This window comes from Diabrotica virgifera, chromosome 1 (genome assembly GCF_917563875.1).
Source record: "Diabrotica virgifera virgifera chromosome 1, PGI_DIABVI_V3a".
NCBI classification, from domain to species: domain Eukaryota; kingdom Metazoa; phylum Arthropoda; class Insecta; order Coleoptera; family Chrysomelidae; genus Diabrotica; species Diabrotica virgifera.
Window position 1 is genome coordinate 3408226 of NC_065443.1, and position 26623 is coordinate 3434848.

General features: G+C 33.8%; 1 protein-coding gene across 1 annotated transcript in view; it reads right to left on the minus strand.

Annotated features, from left to right (window-relative positions):
• Positions 1-297: 297 nt before the first annotated feature.
• LOC126886811 (protein smoothened) overlaps positions 298-26623 on the minus strand; it is a 30105-nt gene continuing 3779 nt past the window's right edge. Inside the window, exons 3-9 of the mRNA XM_050653879.1 lie at positions 23262-23486; positions 22205-22406; positions 14474-14644; positions 13469-13853; positions 13036-13328; positions 10961-11206; positions 298-950 (exon numbers count right to left, since the gene is read on the minus strand). Coding sequence (XP_050509836.1) covers positions 482-950; positions 10961-11206; positions 13036-13328; positions 13469-13853; positions 14474-14644; positions 22205-22406; positions 23262-23486 — 1991 coding nt within the window. The 3' untranslated portion in view covers positions 298-481. The remainder of the gene's footprint in view (positions 951-10960; positions 11207-13035; positions 13329-13468; positions 13854-14473; positions 14645-22204; positions 22407-23261; positions 23487-26623) is intronic.

Sequence of the window (26623 nt, forward strand, 5' to 3'; positions counted from 1 at the left end):
ATATTTATCAGCGTGATTTATATGCCTTCCAGTCTTCCTTGCCTACATGTTTTTTAAGATACAGATAACTTAAAATATACGTGTTAGACACAAGTCATACGTCAATCTTACTTGGATTTGCTAAGTAATCATATTTCAAAACCGATGTTTAAAATGGCGACCGATAAGTCAACTAATCGACAATTTATGTGGCATTTAGCAGAAAATCACTAAGCGATTAGTCAGCGATTGAGTCTGCTGAATGCACCCATTGTATATTTTTATCTTCGCTGTGTCAAAATAAATAAAACTGCCGTGTTGTCAAATGTAAATTTAAGTAAAACACATTATTTTAATTGTTTGGGGCAACAGATGACTTTAGAAAAAAATTTATAAGAAAGTTTTCTTTTATATGGTGCATTCCACCCAAACCTTTAAGGAACGCACTATTTTCCGGGACACCCTGTCCCGGATATTTAAGACCTTTTTACAAAACCTATACCTAAACTTCCTGCATTTTCTTAATCTTAATGTTGCAATTGCTTCCCAGCAAATTTTCCTCGTCTGAATCAACTCTCAACGATTTTCTTTCTTCAGAGCTGCCGCATTTTTTGTATCTCTCCTTTGATCTTTTGTTCTTTTTGCTCACTTCAATTTCGGAGCTTCTTCTTGCTTTCCTGTACCTATTTTCCCTAGTTTTGGTCTGTTTACTTTTGTGTTTTTCGTTTTCAGTCTTCTTCATGTTTTTTAGCTCGAAGTCCAGGTCTTGAGCGTTGGCTTGGACAGCAACATCGATGGATGTTTTGGACTGTCTGGAACCTCGATTTTTGTCGTTGCAGACGGAATTTCCAGAGTTCAAGGAGCTCTGGACGAGCTGTTTGATTTCTGGGCAGGAGGAACTGTCACTCTTCATTTGGCAACTGTCTGAGTCTTCTGAATATTTTTTTCTTATTGGCTTAGACCTCCTTGACCTAAAAAATAAATTTTTTCAAATAAACTTAAATGAGGCATTCAAGGAAGATGTATTAACAACATAAGATATGCACATGACACCGTGATTATGGCAAGCTCTGTTGAACCACTCCAATTACTACTAAACAAAACAAACAGTACAAAAACTACAAACAAAAATATACAAACAAGCATACATTTGGGAAATGTACCGATAGAAGGGGTTGATAAATATACAGATACCTAGGAACCTGGATTTCAGACAATAATGATCAAACAACAGAAATAAGGGTCAGGATAGAAAGAGCAAGAAATGCCTTTGTAAAAATGAAAGCAATTCTCTGCAACAAATACCTTACATTACAACTGAGAGTAAGAGCTTTGAGATGCTTCGTGTTTTCGGTACTCCAATATGGACTTGAAAGCTGGACATTAAAAAGCTACCGTCATTTGAAATATGGTGTTACAGAAGGATGCTTAGATTGCATGGACACAGAAGAAAACGAATACGGAAGTATGGCGAGAAATGAGCAAAGAATACGAAATATAGGAAGAAGGAGAGTGTCATGGTTGAAGAATTTAAGGGAGTGGTTTCAATGCAGTTCTATAGGACTCTTCAGAGCACCTGTAACGGTTTGTCACGTTACGAAATTATTTTTGAACTTTTTAATTTTTTTTTTTGTAATTATTTCTCTTGATCTCTTAATTAATTTCTCTAATTTTCTCGTAATTAACTATTTAAATTATTATCTTCTCTTATATTTTAAAATATTTATTTTAAAAACGTCACCACTAAACAAACTTAAAACTATCTTTTGGATTTGTTGGGTCGGTAGCGGCCCTCTGGTGGTGAATCTGACTTCGTGTTCTGAGATAAATTTGACATTTCCTTGTGGGAGAAGCCAAGTTCGCTGACCACTTGATTTGTGAGACTGGAATAGGTAGGTCGAAGTACCCAAAATGGCGGAATCTTTCCCATAAGTAATAAGCCTTTATTGGGAAATAAAGTTCCCTAGGATGTACATGGTTTTCACAGTGTTTTCCCAGAATCCATCTCCAGTGTTTACTAGAGGAAAAACAGTAATGAAGAACTGAGAGATCCGGTAAATAGATACATATTTTTTTGACATAAAGAGGTTAATGACATTGCATGTTACATTATTTTTACATCTAATAAAATATTAAATAAATTTATTAGTTGAATTTAGCATCTTTTAATCATTTCAATATCTATAGATAATATTCACTCAGAGAAAATTCTAATAGTTTCAATTTTTTTGGTTATACTAAAGTCACTTCCAACATCATTAATAAGTATCCTGTAATTATTTTAAAGAAATCATATCTATTCTTTATTTAAATTCCAAACTCATGTGTCTGTAATTTGAAATGGTCATATACATTCACATTCTGTTAAGGTCAAATTTTGTCATGTACTTTTCAATAATGAGAGATTTTTTGTGTGTTAATGGCTTTTTTTTTAAATTACAATCTATACTAAAAACACTTCCCTAGTTTCTCTTTTTCTCCTTTGATTTTTTTCCTTACACTTTTCCATTGAAACTAAGAATGGGAAAATATTTGTTTTAGCCTTTTGGGGAAGTAATACAACATGAACATGGGAAGTCATAGACCCCTAACCCACCTGAGAGGAACCTATTCCGGCTACATAGTCAGTCGCTTCACCTGTGCTTATAGGAAGCATGGTTTTGCACCATCCTGGTGCTCATTTTCTGGGAACCTTTGGTTAGGCGTTCGAAGAATGGGTTTGTTTGGGAACAATAAGTTTGGTGATATTAGTAACTATTGTGTTTTTATATCTCAGACGTTTTGGTTTAATATACTTTACAGCAGTGTAAGATACCTGGGAAGGTGACCGAAGATCATTTCCTGGCGCCCATGATTTGTTTGTTTTTATTCAATTTGTTCATCATTAGCAATTATTCATATTTATTCATGTTCAGTACCTTATTCTTATCTTAATATTTCCATTCTTAGTCATCATCACTATCTACTTTGAGCTACCGTCTTTGACAGGCATGCAAATTGGCCGTATCCATCCTTTAGTGTCAAGTAGTCGTTCTCTTGCATATATCGCTAGCCTAACTCCTTTCAGTTTGACTCTGTCTATTCACACTTCTGTATCAGTTCATCTATCTCTTCATCTTTGCATCTTCCTCTACTAATACTACCGAAAAGTATTATCATCGTCTTCTCAACGTAGTACATCGGCTTCTCAACGTAGAAGCCCTTTTCATTTTTGTTACTTTTTAGCTACATTAGCTGATTTTTATTTTTCTTTACCTTACTTCTGTTGGAGTTTATTATTCTCTTTACTTTCACTCCATCAGAAGTTTTCTTTTTGCAGTTATACTTCTTTACCGGCGATAGAGGGTGATTTTTTTATATTGTAGCGGTTATTTACTGTAATTACTTCTAATTACAATAAAACTAGCGGTTCGTAATTTATATACGACTTTATTTTTTATTTATACAAGTTTACTTTACAAACTTTAGCTTAAGACCAAGACTATTTACAAATATGTCCTATTTATATATGCGATACAGATATTCCAGAAATATCTATATATCTCCAGCTATGTCCATGTGACCGCTTGCACGTCATCGTCGCTGCATCGGCGTATCTCGAAACATCGATAGTGTTCTGTCTGTCCGGAGACGGGAGCTGGTATACGAGGGTAGGTCAATAATTATTTTGTTACACTGCTCCCCTCTTAAGATCTGAGCGTCCCGATCAGCAACTCTAGATGGCCCAGGATGGCGGAATCTACAGGATTCTCCAGCTCTGCATACACCCCTAGAAAAGAAGTAACAGTCTACTGTCTTTGAAGGGTATGACATCTTCGGGTTCATGCAACACACAGTAATCCGTACGCCAGTTTCTCTGAAGATCACTTCCAGCATGCTTCTCACAATCTTCCAATCCAGATTTTCTACTGCATGGCCAATTTTTGGTAAAGCCAAATCTTTGATGTCATAATTACAGACCATTTTCTTCAAATTAGTTAGAGCACGCCATATGTTCTCGTAGCTTGGCGTGTCCGTATAAGACTTCCTGGTCACTATATACAGCAAAGATCGAGGACCATCTTCCAATCGCAATACTCTTCCAATTTTAGGTTGTTGATTCCTTAACTCGTCCAGGCGGCCGAACTTTCTATTGAATACGGACGAGATTCCTTTAGTCATCTCGAGGTCTTGTGCAACACAGTGGGCTAGAGAGACGTTTTCTGGAACACCAAACAGATCTTGCTGAACTTCTGTGGTCACGCCGAATCTAGCACTCTTTCTTTCTGCGTAATTTGACATAAATTGATTAAAACTTGGCTGTGCGACATCTTTCATCTCCTGTTGGAGGACTCGTGCTTCTTCTGTTTCATTTGAGCCAGCATATGGTGCAAGACGATTTATGTGAATAACTTTTGGTTTACCGTTTGGCAACTTCTTAATTCTATATATTACGTCATTTATTTTCTTCTTAACTTCATACGGACCTTCCCATTGTCTTTGCAGTTTAGGACACAAGCCTCGACGACGTTGCGGATTATAAAGCCAGACAAGATCACCTACTTCGAAGCTTTCATTCTTGCATCGAGAATCATATTGATCTTTCATTCTGTCACTGGCTATCTGGATGTGTTGTCGGGCAAGTTCATGAATGTTGTTCATTCGTAATTTCAGGCGGTCAACGTAGTCTTCGCCTGCAACATGTTCCTCGGAAGGTCCGCAGCCAAACTCTAGGTCGCAGGGCAACCGAACTTCACGACCCAACATCAGGCAGGTTGGTGTTTGACCTGTAGTTTCATTTACGGCCGAGCGGTAGGCCATCAGGAATAAATGAATGTGTTGGTCCCAATCTCGCTGATGTTCAGATACAACTTTGGACAAGTGTTTACCCATCGTTCGGTTCATCCTCTCGACCATCCCATCTGATTGAGGATGCAGGGGTGTTGTTCTGGTCTTATTGGCACCAATCAATTTACAAACGTTTTGGAAAAGAGCTGACTCAAAGTTTCGCCCTTGGTCGGAGTGGATCTCCAAGGGAACACCAAATCGGCTAAAGAATTCTTTAACAAGTACCTCTGCAACGGTAGCAGCTTCTTGATTTGGTAATGCATAGGCCTCAGTCCATTTTGTAAAATAATCCATGGCTACCAGGATGTATTTATTTCCAGCATCGGTTTCTGGAAATGGACCTGCAATGTCGATAGCTACTCTTTCCATAGGACTTCCAACATTGTACTGTCTCATGGGTGCTCTCTTTTTACCAACCGGACCATTACCGGATGCACACGGTTCACATTTTCGGCACCATCTCCTTACATCATCTTTACAGTTCACCCAATAGAACCGTTCTCGAACCTTTTGCAGAGTCTTCGTAATACCAAAGTGTCCACCTGATGTACCGTCATGCAACTGACGCAATACTTCTGACACTTTACTTTTAGGTACAATTAACTGAAGCTTAGATTCTGTACCATCATCGTTCTCAAAGGTTCTGTACAGAAGATCATCTTTTAGTACCAGGCAATTCCATTGGCTCCAGTAGGCCTTGACTTCTGGACTACATGCACTAATGTTCTGCCAACTAGGTCTCTCACCTTGCCGCATCCAATCCAATACTCTTTTTATACATGGATCATCTTCTTGGGCGTCTTGTAACTGTTGGGGCTGCCATTGCTCATTAATTACGGTGGTTCGTCTCACGGAGCAAAATCGTTCCTCTAATTTGGCACAGTGATTACAATTCGCACTGCATGGTCGTCTCGAAAGGGCATCAGCATTTGAGTGAACTCTTCCGGCCCTGTGTTCTATCTCGTAATCATATTCTTGTAATCGTTCTAACCATCTTGCCATCTGGCCCTCTGGATTACGGAATTGTATGAGCCATTTTAGAGCAGCGTGATCGGTGCGAAGAAGGAACTTTCTGCCATACAAGTATTTATGGAAATGTTCGCAAGCCTTCACTACACCCAGCAGTTCTCTTCTGGTAACGCAATAGTTTCTTTCCGGTTTCGACAGGACTTTGCTGAAATAAGCGATGACTTTTTCCTGTCCGTCCTGGATTTGGGAGAGAACAGCTCCTATAGCACTGTTGCTAGCATCGGTATCCAAAACAAATTTTCCTGCCTGTCCCGGGTAGCTTAATATCGGTGCACTGATCAGAGCCATTTGTAGTTGTTCGAAAGCTTTTTGGCACTCTTCACTCCATGTATATTCTTTGCCCTCCTCCGTCAACTTTGTTAGGGGCTTGGAGATATTGGCAAATCCTTTGACAAATCGTCGGTAATATGTACATAGGCCAAGGAAACTTCTAATTTCATGTTTATCTTTTGGTACTGGCCAATCTTTAATTGCTTCAATCTTTTCGGGATCAGCTGTTACACCATTACTCGATACAATATGTCCCAAATACTTAACTTCTCGTCGAAACATGTGACATTTCTTCGGACTTAACTTCAAGTTCGCTGCCCTCAATCGTTGAAAGACTTCTATTAGATTCTTGGCATGTTCATCAAAGGACCTTCCAACCACAATTACATCATCCAAGTAAACCAGGCATGTTTTCCATGTTAGACCTCTTAAAACTGCCTCCATTAATCTTTCAAATGTGGCAGGGGCATTACATAAACCAAACGGCATAGCCGTAAACTGCCAAAGCCCTGATCCTATCGAAAATGCGGTTTTCTCCCGATCGGCTGGCTCCATGTCTACTTGCCAATATCCACTTTTTAAATCGAGTGTGGAAAACTAACGAGAACCGGAGAGAGTATCCAATGTATCGTCTATTCTGGGCAAAGGATAACTATCTTTTTTTGTTACCGCATTGAGCTGGCGGTAGTCGATACAAAAACGCGTTGAACCATCTTTCTTCTTTACCAGAACTACTGGTGATGTCCATGGACTGTTCGATGGTTCAATTACCCCTTGTTTGTCCATATCCTTGATAATCTCTTCGGCTTCATCTCTTTTCGCAAATGGAAGTCGTCTAGGCCGTTGTCTGATTGGCTGAGCGTCTCCGGTATTTATTTTATGCGTTACTATGCTTGTTTTGCCCTTATCCTTCTTATCAATAGCAAAAACATCTTGATACTCTATCAGCATAGACCTTACTTTTTCCGTTCGTTCATAGTCAAGGTCTTGGCATCTTTCAATGATCATCTCGACAAGGTCTTTTGGATACTTTGACTTTGATGATTTCTCATTGGTATTCATAGAGCAAATTGAAGCCACGGGAACACACTGTCCGATCAAAGCTCCTCTACTTAACTTAATAGCAGTTTCCCTTAAATTCATAACTCTTACAGGGATGACATCTCGAACTTTTACCAAAGTTTTCGCCGTTAGGAACTCGACATTTTCTACATCTTCGACCATCCTTAAACTTCCCTCTCGGCAGTGTCCATCAAGCATGGTCATCAGAATTTTCTCACTATTACCGGGTATGGTTACGTCGCATGTAGTTAGTAAGCGGATGACATCTTCTTTGTCGTCGTGAAAGGGCAACTCTTCACCGTTGATCCTGAGAACTCCATTTTGAACATCCAATATTGCCCCCACTTTTCGTAGTACGTCCATCCCCAATATGAACTCGTCGGAGATCTCGGCAATTAATACTTGATGTTCAACTGTGGTCTGACCAATGGATACTGACATATTAGCCTCGCCATATGTATTAATTAGCTCACCAGTCGCTGTTCTAAGCTTTACTGTTGCAGGTGATAATTTATTATGGTCTCGTACTACATCTGGACGTGCGATAGTTCTCGTTGCACCTGTATCCACCAAAAATGATCTACATCTATTACTGATACGACCTTCGATGTATAAGTTGTGGATTCCACCGGAGGACGTAAGGTTGACAGTTACTATGGGGGCTCTAGTTCTCGAGGTCGGCAGTTGCCCCTTGGTGTCGACCCGCTCTAGTTTTCCGACGGCTGTACGATCTTCTTACAATTACGACGAATGTGGCCTACGTCTCCACAATTCCAACATCTAGGCTCGCGTCTCTTTGGCATCTGATTACTTAATACTCTCCGTATCATTTCCTCCAGACGTTCATCGTTGTGTTCGTCACTTTCTTCAATGGTTCTTACTCTATGGCCTCGTGAAGTTTGACTAGCCGTTTCGTGTTCCAATGCAATAGCAAGTGCTTCATCTAAAACTTTCGGTCTTGCTAGTCGTAAAGCTTTCTGTAGTTCATTATCTTTCAGCCCATTGACGAAGGTATCTACTGCAATTTCTTCTAAAACGCTGTCTGGCACCTCTGGATAAGCCAACCGCACCACACGAGCCACATCTGCTTCAAATTCTTGCAGATTCTCACTTGCTCGTTGACTTCTACTTCGCAGTTGTGCTTTGTATACTTGTTGTAGATGGGCATCTCCATAGCGTTTTTCTAGACGAGTGAACAAGGTCTGGTAACATTTTTCTTGACCCTTAGGAATTGATCTTAATATATCTGCAGCATCACCTCGCAAAGCAGCAGTCAAGGAAACAGCCTTTTCTTGTTCGGTCCAATGGTTGGCGGTCGCAATAGCTTCGAATTGTCTAAGGTATATGGACCAAGAGGACTTCCCATCGAATGGTGGTAATTTAAATCTCATATGATGCGATGTTTCGTCTCTCGGTGTTTCATCCTTCACTACAAGATCTAAAGCTACTGCATTAACTGATGGTTGTACTTTTGTATCAGTTATCATGCTCTCTAGTTGTTTGATCTTCTCTTCTAGCATTTCTTTATTGTCGTCTACACTTTTCTGTATCTTATCGAATGTTCTGGAAACTTCTTCAAATTTCTCGTCGGTCTGTCTACAAACGTCTTTTATTACTTGAGAAACACTTTCAAATTTCTCATCGATCTTTTGAGAAACACTTTCAAATTTCTCGTTGTTCTGTCTAGAAGTTTCATCGATCTTTTGAGAAGTCTCGTCGATCGTTTCAGAAACAGTTTTTAATTTCGATAAGATTACTTGTTCTGCTGACTGGAAGTGGAACGTCTCTGGGTCATCTCCGTTCTTCGTGAGGACATCCTTGAGTCGTGCTTGTAGGACTATCTTGCACCCACTGCTGTCTAATTCGTACTCTTCTAATTGTTCACGGAGCTGTTTTATGGTCAGTTCTTGTAGCAACATCTTTGGTCGGCACACACGTACTTTTCAAAATGTCTAAGTCTTTCCGAATACCGAACAATCAACGCACTTCAATTATTAACGACGAATAAAGTTCAAAAGTCTTTTAAAAGTCTTTCCGAATACCGAACAATTAACGCACTCCGATTATTCTCGACGAATAAAGTTCAAAAGTCTTTTTTTTTTACTTTTCATTTATTTACACTCCACACCGTTAACACCACTGTAGCGGTTATTTACTGTAATTACTTCTAATTACAATAAAACTAGCGGTTCGTAATTTATATACGACTTTATTTTTTATTTATACAAGTTTACTTTACAAACTTTAGCTTAAGACCAAGACTATTTACAAATATGTCCTATTTATATATGCGATACAGATATTCCAGAAATATCTATATATCTCCAGCTATGTCCATGTGACCGCTTGCACGTCATCGTCGCTGCATCGGCGTATCTCGAAACATCGATAGTGTTCTGTCTGTCCGGAGACGGGAGCTGGTATACGAGGGTAGGTCAATAATTATTTTGTTACAATATGTTAAAACCTATCAGCCCGGCGCATGCGCATTATAACTTTGTTCTGATTGGATGTTCAAATGACATGTCAAAAATTATCCGATATGGCAGCTGTGGTTTGGAGGTAAAGGTAAACAAATGTATAATATATTAGTTTTATTGTTGTGAGGACAGAAACAAAAAAGTTTATAATATTGTAGTGACTTTTAAATAGTTTTTCAAATAAAAAGGTACGTAATAATTGTTAATGTATCATGGGTATAAACCTACCTATTTGATCTGCCAAAATACATAGTACGTAATACTTTTATTTACATAATTTGATTACCATCAAAATTTCTATCAATATTCACCTAATATATTGTTTTTTTACTCTATGTTTTGTTGTATTTTTTCAATTCTAAATCATTTCAATTCAAAATTAAAATAATTTGATCAATTTTCAAAATATCAAAATATCACAAGTTTAATCCGTTTAGTTAGTCGCTCTTCGTAAATAATGACACATAGTGTCCGTGGCTAAGCGGAGAAGGTGAATGAATTCAAATACCAACCGCTCTTATCAGCGCTGGTTCGAGTCCCAATAGAAACTTTCTTTTTTGTTTTTTTTAATACATTTTATGATTGTAAGTATATTTATTATATAATTGTATTTTCAGAAAATACGTATTTAGTTAAAAAAATTTTCGACAATTAATGTTCAGACATCATTTGTGGCTTGTTTAATGTGTTTGTGTGTGTTTTATTCTTTTATTATTTTAATTTTTGGCACTGTTCTAATAAAAATGTTTGAGAAGTAGTAAGTATAAATTAGTTTAATATTTAAACAAAATATAAATAAAAAGTATATTAATTTCGTTTAAATCATATAATAGAAGTATAACTTCTTACGTGCGTACAAAGTACACACACACATTCTTTTTGTTACACAGCGGTAGATAAAGATTGTAATGATGATATCCAACCTCCCATTGGGAGACAGCACTTAAAGAAGAAGAAGAAGAGGCATTAAAATTCATGTACATCCGTAAAATCTCAGAATGGCGACAAGGAGGGGGGGGTGTGAAAAGAAGCACGGGAACACCTCAAAAGAGATGGGTACATGACATACGAACAGTGGTAGGTAAACAGTGATATTGTTGGTGTGAGATAGAGAAAGAGGAAGCAATTGGAAGAGACCTACATTTAGGAGTAGAGGGATAATGGTTGACGAAGAAGAAATGCGTTTGGGATAGTATTCTAAATGTTTTCAATACAAATATTCACTGTAGGGGGTTCACTCAAAGAAGTGGTATGAGTCAAATAAATTGTCTCAATTATCTAATAAACTAAAGCAAATATAATGGCTACTTTACCTTCTGCTCGAATGTGAGTCCCTTCCAGATCCCTTTCTGGACCTTTTCTCCTGCTCGTAGTCCTTATTGTACTTATGCGATTCGTCTGTATCACTGGAAGTGATTATTTCTTCGATATGTACACCTTCGCGAAGTGATTTCAGGGCCAGTTCGTCGTTGAGGTCTAGGTTATTGACGTTACTGAGTTTCATGTTGAAAGTGCTTTCTGATATGGTCACTGAAACATTTTCGTCTTCACTGCCGCTCCTAAAAACAACATATATACAGATACGGAAAAAAATTATTGTGGGTATTACAAAATTAGCGGGAGATACATTAATAGAGATATATAATAGCATATTTCCACTGATTAGACGGATACCAAAATCATATATCCACCTAGTATCCCGACTGAAACCCAAATGTTTCTGATTGAATTTATCACTGTTTAAAATGAAATCCTGCGTTGCCTGGTGTATGATAATTAACGTTTTATACGATAATTTCAGTTGATACTATGAACATTCTCTTTAAATTTTTATCTCATGTAAAACAATAAATAGCGTTTGTATATCATACAAACGTTGAAATGAAAACAAACATTTCTCAGGAGTTAAATTTCAACATCTTAAGATGTGACGAGATGTTAATATAGGTATAGAAGATGTGACGAGATCACCGGTCAAGAGCAATTTGGCAATTCAGGAAAGGTATGGGGACACGAGAAGCAATATTATGTCTTCAAACTCTGGCACAAAGTTACAAAGATCAGCAAGGAGATCTTTTTGTCTGTTTTAAAGATTTTGAAAAAGCGTTCGACTGGGTGCAGCACAGGACCTTGATAGAGAAATTTAACGACATCGGAGTCCACAAAAGAGATTTTAAAATCATAGAAGCTATTTATTGGAATCAGACAGCAATCATAAAGACCAATAGTAACACATCAAGGCCAACTGAAATACAACGAGGTGTCAGACATGGTTGTGTGCTATCACCGATACTGTTTACCGTCTACTCTGAGGCAATATTTGCGAACGAGGATCGCACTCTTCAGAAGAAATCAGGATAAATAGTCAAGTCAGAGGAAAAAACATCCGCTATGCAGATGACACGGTTTTAATGACTGATTCTGACCATAGTCTTCAGATACTGTTAAATAGGGTTACTGAGAGTTGTGAAAAAATGAGGATGAAAATCAATACTGCGAAAACAAAAGTTATGAAAATATCAAGGAACAAAAATTTACCCCTTCCAATATAAATGTGAACCACAAACAGCTCGAATACGTAAACCAATACAAATATCTTGGTTGCTGGATCAACAATCAACTTGATTATAACAAAGAAGTAAGAGCTAGAATCGAGGTAGCCCGACAAGGGTTTATCAAAATGAAAAGCTTATTTTGTAACAGTAGCATTAATATCAGCCTTAGATGTCGTTTTCTGCATTGCTATGTGTGGTCAATACTTTTTTATGGAACGGAGGCATGGACACTCAACATAACACTGATGAACAAGTTAGAAGCCTTTGAACTCTGGCTTTATAGAAGAATCTTGAAGATACCTTGGAAACCACCAACGAAAATGTTCTGAGGAGAATAGGTACAGATAGGGAGCTGCTAAAAGTCATCAAAGTCAGAAAAATTAGCTACCTGGGACACATAATGATAAACGAAAAGTACCGCCTCGCGTAACTAATCATCCAGGGTAAGATTGAAGGAAAGCTGGGTCCCGGTAGGCGCCAGATTTCATGGCTTAGAAACATCAGAGACTGGACTGGTCTTGATTCAACATCTATTTAGAGACGCATTAGACATATTTGCCAGTGTGGTCGCTAAACTCCACTAAAGGAGAAAGCACCACAAGAAGAAAAATGTAAGTAAGTAAGTAAAATACAATTAAAATAATAAATTTTCCCAAAGCGATAAAGATATTACTAAAGATGCAGGCGTTTCTTGATTACAGCTTGTAAATTCTCTTACGAATTATCTTTACGAACAATTTTAGATGACTCACGGAGCTTATTGTATTTTGCATCCTGTTTTTTTTTTGGAAGTGCAATTAACTCAGACTTCAGACAGTTCAAATTTCGCTTACCTGTAGTTATTTATGTGACAAGGTATTCTAAGCTTCCCATTTGACAAGAGATTGTTAATATGAGAGCCATCCAATCCAGCATTGCCTGTACGTCTGTTCATATTCGGCCTAAAGCTTTTGACATCTGCAGTGGTGGTTAATGCGTTAATGATTTGAAGGTGAGAATCTAAACTAGTGCTACTATCCCGCTTGGTTCCCGATTTGGACAGTCTTCTAGAAGTTCCGATGTTCCTGGAGTGGCTTCTGAAATGTCGGCTGGGTTTGTGCCTGCTTCTGTGTCTTCTGGAGTTCGTCTAATAACATAAAATAATGTTGAAACATATAGAGACAACAATATCTTTAAAAACGCACAAAAAATTGAACAATTACAATCAAAAATGAGTTATTTATTCAATATACTAAATATAAACCTGCAATTCTTGCATTTTCATACCTTTCTGGTGGCCTTAAGTTCAGCTATCTGCACCGAAACCTGGCTGTCTCCAGAATTCCTTCTGCTTTCGATACTAACATGTCTGAAGTTCAAACTGACCTCGCTATCCAACGAATGATTATTGCTCGACACGGAATAAGCCACTTCATTGGGCACTGCTCCTCTTCTGTTGACCAATCGCGGCAAATTCGCCGCCCATGTCGTACTTAGTTCGTTGCTAGCAGCGCTATTCAACTCGAATTGAAGGCCAACAGGATCTGTATGATTCTGGCAAAGTATGGAGATTTGGCCTCCATCGTTGAACTTTTTTCGTTTGGCAAAGGCCTGAGCTATGATCTTGTGCTTTTGGAGCTTCATAGGTTCTTCTATTTCACAGTGAAATTTTCTGAAAACAAACAAAAATGTTCTTATAAACCGATACTAGTACCATTACCTAGAAGGTTACACTGACAATGAACTATTTCCAAAGTGAAACGAATCAACAAGCTGTCTTAATTATTGCAGGAGCTGAATTGACTTCTGTACGTAAATGAAAACACCAATCCTCAAATATAAGCATTACGCTTTATTGTTCACTACACCCTTGAGTCAACAGCTAAATGTTCGATTATAGACCTCTCGGATTTCTAATAATTGTGACACTGTCCTTTATTCTGTAACGTGGTTTTATTAAAATGATTTCTAGGTTAGCTGTAAACGCTTCCGTTTATTATAAATATAAAAGAACAAAGAAATGTTTTTGAAGTAACATCAGCACTCATTTGCAATATTTAAATAAATTTGTAGGACGCTCGTAGCAGCATACAATAATAAGATTTCGTAGAATATTGTACAGGGTGATAAAACTATTGTTTAATATGGGAATATGAAATCTGAATATTTGACATTAAACATATTGCCACGCGAAAACCAACGCAGAATAAAGTGACAGTAGAGATAATATCATACAGTTAACATGAAATAAGACTTTCCTCAAAACTAAATAAAACAGAACCCTAAATTTACCTTCGAATGTATCTTCCCCAAGAATGTAGAGTAGCATCACACCAAACCCAGGAACCCATGGCTATACCAGATCCAAAGACTGCCAACAGCTGCAGTTGCAACATGGCAACACTGGGTCTCGTATCTTGCTTACAGTGTGTAGAATCAGAACTTAAACTTGTCAGTTTACATCTGTAACAAGTTGATGAAATGACACAAACCAACAAAAATAATGTATCTTTAACACAACCTAAAAATAAATCTGGACCTCAGAGGGGTAAACTACACTATGCCATTTCGAGCAACTATGTTTAGCCCGTGTTTGCAACAAAGTTTAGAGCACTTAGGATAGGATGTTAACAAAAAACTGATATATCCTATAATTGGCTGAAAGTCAATATGGCCATATTTTAATGATAATATACAGGGTGTTTCATTAATAATTGTCCATATAGTAACTGGAGAAACCTTAGTACAAAATACGAAGATTTAACCTAAAACACTTAAATAAAATGTGGTTCCTTACTGAGTTACAGGGTGTTTTATCTAAAAATTTAAAAATGATTTTTGCTCAGCATTTTAAAACTATTAGACGTATCCTTTTCATACTTGGCAGAAAGTATAGGTACTGTACAAGCTACTAAATTAAGTTAGACAAACGTTTATGGCTATTACCAAAGGCGTACGACGGGGGAAAGTGAATGGTTGACCCTTTCCAAATTCTACGCCACTGGCGAAATTGCTATTTTAGTTCAATTTTTGGATTCTCCAATACTTTCCATGAAAATAATATACCCTTTATTCGTAACGATAAAGTCATTAGTTTTCGAGATATTTGAAGTTAAAAATGAAACGACACGGTTATTTTGATCAGTGTATTGTGGAGATTCATTTTTAATTTCAAATATCTCGAAAACTAATCATTTTATCGCTACGAATGAAGAGTATATTATTTACATAAAAAGTATTGCAAAATCAAAAAATTACACTAAAATAACAATTTCGTCAGTGGCGTAGAATTTGGGAAGGGTCAACCAGCCACTATCCCCTGTCGTACGCCTCTGGTAGTATCTAGAAACGTTTATTTATCTTAATTTAGTAGGGTGTACAGTACCTTAATTATAATTATACAGTACCTTAATTTATATATATACTTATAAAATGTCAAATTGACGTCGAAGTACTTATCAAAGTTTTTTAGAAGAAAATTGATTTTTTAGTTATTTTGGAAGCTGTAAAGGTGCAAGAGAATATATTTATATCAAAATATATATAGTAATTATTATTACGCACAGAAATAGTGAATTTCTTACTGAAAGAAAACTATATTAGTACATGGTGATAAACATAGATATCAAAATCTTTATTTGGTCTCCTTTAGTATCCTTTTTTAGTGATTTAATTGACCATAATATAAAGGATTACATTTATATCCAGATAAAGGTAAAAATTGTTAGTTTTCAAGAAATCAGTGAAGCTATTACTGAAGAAGTGACACAAATAGACGTCAAAACTTTAATAAAATCTGTTGATATCCCGTTAAGAGAATCCCGTTAACAGTCTCAAATCATACGAAAGTGTGAAACGAACTCTCCTTGATGATCCCATCAACTAGTTGTAATATATATAAACGTTAACCCCATGGAGGAGGATTTTATAACAGGCATCCAAATTCAAATAGGTTAGAACATTTCTATTTTTTTTTTTTGGTAAGAACATCTGTGTATGTATCCTGTATTTCTTTAGTGTTAGTAGTTAGTACTCCTGCCACCTCCACGTGGTTAGGGGCGGGCAACCACTCCACTGCCATAAGTCGTGGTCCTCCCACAATAAGCTCAGTGGTAGGGCTAAGAGCACACTGAAGAAATTATAGGTAAAAAAGTGGAAAAAATGGGAGATAAAAAGAAAATTACTTCTTTTGGAGGTAATTCATCTCAAATAGATGACATAATTGAAAATAGTTTTAGAATTAGTATTAATACCTTATCTCAAAATAATAATAATGAAATATTAGATAATAGTATTGTAGATAATAATATAAATAATACTGAATTAAATATAAATTTGAATGAAAATATTGATAATACTAAAACAAAAATTAAAGACTTACTTGACTTCATTGAAGGTGAAATGGAAATAGGTAAAAGATTAAGTAAAATAGGAAAAGATGATTTAAAAAATAGAATAATGTTATTAGCAATGGAATATGGAAATATGGAAGGACAAATAAAAATATTAAAAGAAGAAAATAATAGACAAAGAATAGAATATGAAAAATTAAGAAAAATAACACAAACACAAGAAACGAAACAAACATATGCTGCAATAACATCAAAACCAATAAATAATAAAACTGAAAATCAAAAACTAATAGAGACACAAAAACAAATAAACACTCTTTTTATAACAAGTGAAACAGCACAAACTGGAAGAAAAGTACAAGAAGAACTTACGAAAGTTCTAGATCCAGAAAAAAATAAATTAAAAATAAACAAAATGAGAACATCAGGAAGAGTATTAATAATTGAAACTCCAACACTAGAAGACATTGAAAAAATAAAAAATAATGAAAAAATAAAAGAAAAATTTAAATGTGAACTTCCAAAAAAAAGAAAACCACTAGTAATAATGTATGATTTACCAAGCAACGAAAAAGAAGAAATTATATTAAATAAAATATATACTCAAAATTTTGAAAATATAACAAAAGAAGACTTTACAAACAATTGTAAATTAAAATTTAAGACAGGACCAAGAGAGAAATCTACGGTCCATTATGTATTAGAAGTATCACCGGATATAAGAAAACAATTAATAATAAATAAAACATATGTTGGTTTTACAAGTGTAAACACAAAAGATTACATAGTGGTAGCAAAATGTAATAAATGTAATGATCTAGGACACGTAAGCAAACACTGTAATAAAGAAACAACATGTAACCATTGTGGTGAAAATCACGAAAGAAAAAATTGTAATAAAACAGGACAGCCAAAGGTATGCATACCTTGCAAACACAGAGGAAAACAATGTAATAAAGAAAATAAAAATTGTACAACTTATGCTCTACTTTTAAATCGTCTAATTCAAAAAACAGACTATGGTACATAAATATTATTTAAAATTTAATTAAAATTAAAATTAAAATGAAAATTAAAATTAAATTCGAAATTAAAATTAAATTAAAATTAAATTTTATAACATTAAAAATTAATATAATAAAAAATCAAAAATTTCAAAAACATAAAAACCAATGTGATGCAATGGTTAAAAACAGAGTCATGAGAACAAAAAATCATACTTTAAATGCTAAAAATACAAAAAATATAAATCATAATATAAAACAAAAATACTTTAAAAATAATAAAAATTATTGTATCAGAGAAGAGGGAGTAAACTCAGATAAAATAATTAAAAATAATAAAATACACAGATATGGTGATAAAATACTAAAAATGAAAATTTATTCGATTCTAATAAACACGGAACCCAAAATGAAATTAATAAAAAAAACAAACCAAATTAATTAATGACAAATAAAACATTCAATATAAAAATAGGACAAATAAATGGTATGAGAAGTATCACAGTACTACATGAAATAAGAAAAACAGCAGAAGAAAATAGTCTTGATATGGTTTGCATTCAAGAACCATACACAAGACTAGGAAAAATTCAACACATGCCAATTAATGCACAATGTGCAAGCATAGGAGAAAATCCAATGGCGGTAACCGTATTATTCAATAAAAATATGAGACTTCTAATTCTAAAACAATTTAGTGATCGACACTGTATCTGTGTAGAATTGCTAACAAAAGCAGGTAAATTTATCATAGCTAACCTATATTGTCAGTTCTGTGAAGATATTGATGAATACGTGGAAAAGATAAGAGCTATATTTATAACGTATAGAGAGGAAAAAGTTATAGTTGTAGCAGACGTAAATGCAAAATCAATATTGTGGAATTCAACTCAAACAGATCAAAAAGGATTATTAGTAGAAGATATGATTAATGAACTAGAGTTGATAGTACACAATAAACCAGGAAACCCACCAACTTTTCAGAACAGAGCTGGTGCGGCTAGCAATATAGATATAACAATATCAAATGTTGCAGTAGCACACCTAGTTAAGGATTGGAAAGTGATGGAGCATACAACAATAAGTGATCACAACCTTATAACTTTCAATCTTAATAACCTGAATCCACGTAATACGGAAATATCTTCGGTGAGATACAATATAGGTAAAGCAAATTATGAACTATTAAAGTCTGAGTTTCGACCACCTTGTCTGGTACAAAGGGGATCCAATATAAATATTGCAACAAAAGAATTAACCAAACAAATTAAAAAAGCAATGGATATAGCAATACCAAAAATAAAAGAAAATAGTAAAGTAAAAAACTCAGCCTGGAAGGAAAACCTCACAAGAATGAGAAGCAGAGTTAGATATGCGCGAAAGCGATATCAACGATGTGGTATCTATCTTGAGAGGCAAATCCTTCTAGGTGAGTATAGAAGACTAAAACAAGAATATAAACAAGAAATAAAAATAACAAAAGCTAAAAGTTGGGAAACCTTCGTATCAAGACACTTAGAATTAGATATGTGGGGAATACCATATAAAATAGTTTCTAAAAAAATTAGATGTCCGACAATGCTTTCTACTTTAAAAAAAGAAGATGGAACATTTACAGAAAGTTGGGAAGAATCGGCCGAAACATTACTTAATGTATTATTACCTCCAGATAAATTAGAAGGTGAAACATTAGAACAAAGAAATATAAGAGAAGAAATGATACAAGAATACCAAATAGAAGAAGAAAGAGAAATAGAGGAATTCACAGAAGAAGAAGTATATGAAAGTATGAGAGAAATGAAAAGAAAGAAGGCACCTGGACCGGATAATATTCATGTTGAAATACTTCAAGCATTGTCGGAACAAATAATTCCAGTACTAACATCATTATATAATGAATGTCTTAGACAAAGAAGGTTTCCCAATATTTTTAAACAAGCAGAAGTTATAATAGTACATAAAGGGGAAGATAAAGATCCTGCCTTACCGAAATCATATAGACCGGTATGTTTATTGAATACAATGGGAAAATTACAAGAAAAATTACTATGTAAAAAATTAAATCAAATAAGAACAGAAATTGGATTACATCCTGGTCAGTATGGTTTTAGGAAAAGTAGATCAACAGAAGATGCAATAAATAAAGTATTTGAAATAGTAAACGAAAGCATAAAAAAGTATGTTTTAATGATCTTTATAGACGTGTCTGGGGCTTTTGACAATCTTTGGTGGCCGTCATTCTTTGAAAGACTTCGAAGAATGAGATGTCCAAAGAATCTGTACGGAAGTCTCAGAAACTACTGTCAAGACCGATATGCAAGCCTAAGCTGTCCAACAGGAAAGAAGACAAAACATATCACAAAAGGATGTCCACAAGGATCAGTTTGTGGACCTATGTTCTGGGATGTAATGCTAGAGGAACTGTTGGAACAATTGACTATAGATCCTGAAGTGCTTGGAAGCATAGCATATGCAGATGATTTGTTGTTGATCATAGAGGCAAACTCAAGAAGAGAATTAGAAAATAAATCAAATGAAGTATTAATAAGAGTAAATGATTGGATGAATAAAGTAAAATTAACAATATCAGATTCAAAAACAACATATAGTTTAATAAAAGGAAATTTAGAAAGAGATCCAATTAAAAAAATTAGAGGGAAAACAATAAAAAGAAAAATGGAAACAAGATATTTAGGTATTATAATAGACGAACAAAAATTATTTACAAAACACATGAATTGTGTCTGTGAAAAGGCAACAAAGATCATGCATAGCATTGCTAGTCTAGCACAGAAGGAATATAGAATTTCGTTCCGACAGATGAGAATATACCTAAGTACAATACTTGCATCAATTGTAGGGTACGGTTCAAGTGTATGGGCACATAGATTAATAAATAAAAAAAATGCAGAAAAATTAAATAGAGCTCAGAGAGGATTTCTTGTAAGAATGACGGGAGCATTTGGAACAACTGCAACACAGGCACTCACAGTTTTAACTGGAGTAATGCCAATGCATTTAGAAACACAAAAAAGAGCATGTAATTATTGGCTAAAAAAAAGAAAAATATGAAAAAATAATACAAATAATAGGATTAGATATAAGAAATAAAAGAGAATTAAAAGAAATAATAAATAGAAAAAGACAAAATGAATGGGAAAATTCAACAAAATCTAGACGTTTATACAATTTTATACCAATATTAGAAAACATTCCAAATTATTTTAATCCTAAACAAGGTTTAATACACTTTTTAACAGGACATGGACCGTACCCAACATATTTGGAAAGATTTAACTTAAAAGATGATGCATATTGTGAATGTGGAGAACTAGGTACACCAGAACATATAGTGTTACATTGTGAAAATACTATAGAAAATGAAGAACATAGAGAAATGAGAAGAAGATTAGAAAGAATTGAAATAAGAGATATATTACAAAATGAAGAATATTTTGAAATATTAAACAATCTCACACAAATAATATCTAAAAAACAACAAGAAATCTATAATAATAGAAGAAGACAACCAATAATCCAACCCTGATGAAGTTGAGTAAGATAAAGTTAAAAGAAATAAAATAAAATATAAATTCAAAAAAAATCAATATAAAATAAATAAATAAAAATAATAATTCAATACATAATTTATGAAATAAAAAAAAAAAAAAAAAAAAAAACTACCAACTCTTTTCTGAAAATAGAGGGACTGTCTTTATAACTTAGAAGGGAGTTGATAGTACCAAAAATATTTTAAAATGTTTATTTAAATTTGTTTGTTAAACGTAATTAATAGATTATGGCAAATTGTTAATTGTAAAAATAGATTTAATAGTTGAGTAAAAAATGTAAAAATATAAAAAAAAAATATCTGTAATCCCATCAGGAAAAAACGACCTGGATTAGTCACTAGAGGCCAGGTCATATGTATAAATAATAAATAATAAAAAAAAAAAAAAAAAAAAAAAAAAAATAATAGTACCTACACTTTCTGCCAAGTATGATACGGATACGCCAAATAGTTTTAAAGTACTGGGTACAAATAATTTTTAAATTTTAATCATATGGATCATATCATAAATTAATCAAAATAACTGTGCCGTTTCATATTTAACTTCAAATATCTCGAAAACTAATGACTTTATCGTTACCAATGAAGTGTATATTATTTATGTAGAAAGTATTGTAGAATCGAAAAATGGCACTAAACTAGTAATTCCTCCAGTGGCGTAGAATTTGAGAAGGGTCAACCATTCACCATCCTCTGTCGTACGCCTCTGGTAGTAGCTAGAAACGTTTGTTTATCATAATTTAGTAGAGTGTCTAGTAGTCGCACTTTCTGTCAAGTATGAAAAGGATACGTCAAATAGTATTAAAATGCTGAGCAAAAATAGTTTTTAAATTTTTAGATAAAACACCCTGTAACTCAGTAAGGAACTACATTTTATTTAAGTGTTTTAGGTTAAATCTTCATATTTTGTGCTAAGGTTTCTCCAGTTACTATATGGACAATTATTAATGAAACACCCTGTATAACCAATTTATATAATCCAACCAATAGAATAAAAGGATTAAAGGAACTTGTTCAAAATAACACCATGTTGACATAGTTTAGTTTACCTCCGAGGTCCAGAAATGAAACAATAAAAACAAAAAACTATACTTACAAAATATAATTCTGTAGGCTCTCATGCCATTGATTTGAATTTTCAAAGAGGTAGTGGTGATAACCGAAGGTTATCACACAAAATACAATCATAAATATAGTAAATACTCCCATTCGCACAATATTTGATCTAATTTTCCTACTAGAATGTTCAGATATAATTTCTCTACTCTCTATTTTGACTTTGATCAAAAGAAGGAGTCCTGAAAACAAAAGACAATTTTAAAAATCGCATACAGCATTATGCAGCTATGGTTCTTCTCAAATCCATATTTCAGTCATAATGTATTGTTTTGGTAATGACAAGATAGGCGCTTTGAAGAACACGGTATCACCATAAAATAATTAAACACAAAAAAATTAAACAAAACATAGTGGTAAAATAGAAGTCATAGATTCAGATTATAGGGAATATTCAGATTTGTTTGACATGCCATTCCTATTACAGCGAGCAGTTTATAGGCTAGAAGTAGTAGTGACGATTATATGAGGTCATTATTATATTTGGTCAGATGGTAAATGGTAACTGACGTTTCTCATAATATTGAGATTAAATATAATGTCAAATTATTGTTTTCACATTATACTATATTTATTTAGTTTACCTATATTTTAACAACAGTTTATTTTTTCACCAACTTCACTTTCCCTGCCCTATCCTTGATTGGTCTTGTTGTATGGTAGGTTTAATTAGGTGTTAATTTTAAGAAATGTTGCTGGCTAAATGGGCACAGCTCACAAAGGCCATAAAAGAAGAAGAAAAAAAATAAACAAACAAACATCTTACATAACCTTATATCGGAAAATGTCAGTTTGACACTTATAGTAAAGATCTTTGTTTCACACTCTTAAAGACAAAGAGAAACAGTGTACGTTGTAGCAGCTTTGGTAAATAAATGTTTTTTATTTGGCAACAGCGCTGTTCTGCCAAATTTGACGGTAGCAAAAAAGCTAATATATGAGGAAAAATTTGTTGAATTTGTTTGCCGTCAAGTTTGTACCTGTACGTGCATGCCTAATTGTTTGACTTCTAGTTTATTATATCATAATGTGCTCACCCTTTCCTATAATATACCCAGATACAACCATTGTAGCTGCTAACGGCATCAGTAATAATCCAGCTCTAGCGGCTTTGTTTAAAAATCCAACAAAACAGATACCAGTGACATAGTCGCCGTCAATTTCCCCTATGGCCATGGTGGTTATAGTCAAGATCAAAGGGAAACTCCATGCTACAAGATGGAAATAGGCTCTCTTTCTGTCTACTCTATCCTGTATTTTACCTAGAACATACAAACAACACAGTTTCAGGACTTTTCGTCAAATGTTATAAAAATCTGTAATAAAAATTAGTAAAAACTGAGTCGAAATACTTTACTACATAGTTTTCTTGAAAAAGAATATAATATTGAAAATATTACTTTAAATAGATAATGTCCATGTATTTCATCGAGGAAAGAAGAAAGAAAATCTCCTGGTTGTGAAACTTCCGGTCCATGGGTCTCAGTATTTCTTCTGTCATCCACCCTTGTTTTCCTCTTGTTTTTACTGCACTTAATTTTGTTTCTTGAAGTCTTTTTAATGTATCTTTAATTCTCGTCCAGTTTTCCTCAGTACTTGCCTCTTTGCTTGATCTCAACTTAATTGTTTGTTCTAACACACTAGTTATTTATTGTTTTACAGTATCAATTGACATCTTTTCTCTATCTAGGCATAGGTCTTATTTGTCTTACTAAAATATTATGATCTATTAGTACATCTGCACTTCGATTACTCATTTAAGTGTATCTGCTGATGATCTCCAGGTGTAAAGACGATGCTTTGGAAGTTTGAAAATTGCGTTTGTTATTACTACGCCTTGTTTTTAAACCAGGAGGAGTAAACTAAAAAGACAGATTCACACCCAAGAAAGTCACTAGAAAAATCACCAAATAGATCTTCTTTTTTGGTTGATCATCTCGGCCTTTGACGGTAATCCATAAATATTATATTATACTAATATGTCGCTAAAGAGTTCTAAAAATAACTGTTTTTTATGTAAATACAGACTAAAAATCTATAACTTAAAGGAGTAATGCAGAAAACACAAAAAATCACTGATATAACTTAATTACCCTATGAATGGTGTCAAAATTTAATAAATTTCATTAGTGTCAAAATTTCATAACAGTGGATTAAATTTGCCTGTGGTTAGGCCAATTACAAACAAGCATTACAGCACGGTAAATTTGAATTACTCCTCCTGGTTTAAAAACACAGCTTAGTTACTTTTCTATACAAAAAGATGCCAACATATCGCCTAGTGAGAACAATAGTGGTGAAACATGAAAATCAACGTTTTTGAGTTAAGTCCATCAACCGACATCTAAATATGCCCTCTTTTATGTGCAATATCGGCTAACAATTATTTACAATTTATTACAACACATTACATTTATTATTTATTATTGACAACGAAACCCGATTTGGGCTTCGAAACGTTAATAAAATTATTTTTTCAATTTAATTGTGGCTTATTTCCCACTAAATAGTTAATCATAAAAATTCCACAAGGAAATAGCTTCAGAACAACATTAACAATTATTTAATTTCCTTATTAATAGAGGGCGCCTAAAGTCTTTATGATATTGTGAATTTGTCAAATATTTAGATGCATTAACGACGAAAGCACACCAAACTTTATATCAACACTGGCGAATCTGTAATTACGCCGTGTTTGCATGTATTTGAAATATTAGATATTTTATTAAAGATAGTAGTACAATGTGCAATAGTGGCGAATGAGCACTTTTGTCTGTGTGGTCGTTTTTGCTTTTGTGTTTTTTTTTATAAAACTTTTTACAGAGAAACTCAATTTCAATCGTTCTTAGGTACTTAGAAATAGCATATAAAGAAAGCGTCTATTCACTTTGGATCAGTATTGTTTAATTCCACACTATCGAGAACCAATATTCATTTCTAAAAAGAAGTCTTACAAAATAAATCAATTCCTTCTACACGCAATCATTTCTTTAGTAGTTTGAAATATGAAACATACGTGAGTGAAATGTAGAATTTAATTTTACTACCGTAAAATGGGGTTACTTTGACCGCTGGGGTGAATTTGACCATAAACATAGAAAAAGATCTATTGTGATATACTTCAGCCACCCTGTATAATTTTTAAAATTATTTTTAACGATTCAAATTTATAATGTTGTTTTGAAGCTATTTATATAACCACTAAATAGTTAATCAAATTTATAAATATTTAAGAATTCATTTTTAAATTAAAAAAAAAAAGAATTAATATTCCAAGGGTTGTTAAATCCACCGATATATCCAATTAAGAAAAAATGGTTTAAAAACGGTCAAATTAACCGCACCTAAAAGAAAAATAAGTTTAACAGGCAAAAAGCATATAAGGTCAACTTCCCCCCAGATGGGGTGAACTTTTTTTTTCTAAGTCATGATTATTTTCTTGTAATTATAATCTAAGCTACTGAAAGTAGACGCCAAAACCTATAACATATTTGCATATACAAAAATGTAGCAAAATATAAAATATGATTTTTATAGGATTAAAGTACAAAATCTGTCAAAGTCACCTCATTTTACCGCATTCATAGTTCTTTTGCTTACTTTTTATCTTTTATCATGTTTATCGTTTTCTTGTTAACAGACATAATGTTAATAATTATCACTTAAGATCTTATTTTGTTATTTTTCTATTGTACTTTAATTTTATTTTGCGAATAACTGGTGTGAACAATAAAATATTTTATTTGATGCGTTTAATTTATTTTTTAAAGTAAATTTAACTGGTGTGAACAATAAAATATTTTATTTGATGCATTTAATTTATTTTTAAAAGTAAATTTTTTAATTATTTAAAACAGAAACGAAACTGTTGTAGTATAATATGTCCATCTTTTCTTCAAATAAAATTACTTCGATTAATTGGTTTAAATGACTAGAAGCATATTATATTTAATATAATTAAATGACTAGAAGCATTCTTCAAAATGATTACCTATTAGTCAGTTATACTGTTTAGCAGTTTCATCAAAACTTCATGTTCATGTTCATTTTGAAGTTTCGTCACTATTGTTCTCACCAGGCGATATCTCCTCTTTCATTTTGCATTCTCAGACCATATTTTCCTATGACATCTTCCTGTTCTCCTTCGCTGATCTTTGCATTAAAATCTCCCATGATAATATTCAGTATTAAAATCATTATTAGTATTAAATATAACATAAACATACCTTTTTGGTTAGTAGAAGTCAAGTACATTGAGTTTTGTATTTAAACATACTCCCAATATGTTCAAAAACTAATTTTGTTAACCAATCTACCTAAAAAAAGTGTTATAGAAAAGAAGAAAGATTAGTAGAAGGAAACGAAGTGTTAGGCGTACAAAAAACTGTTACAGTTAATT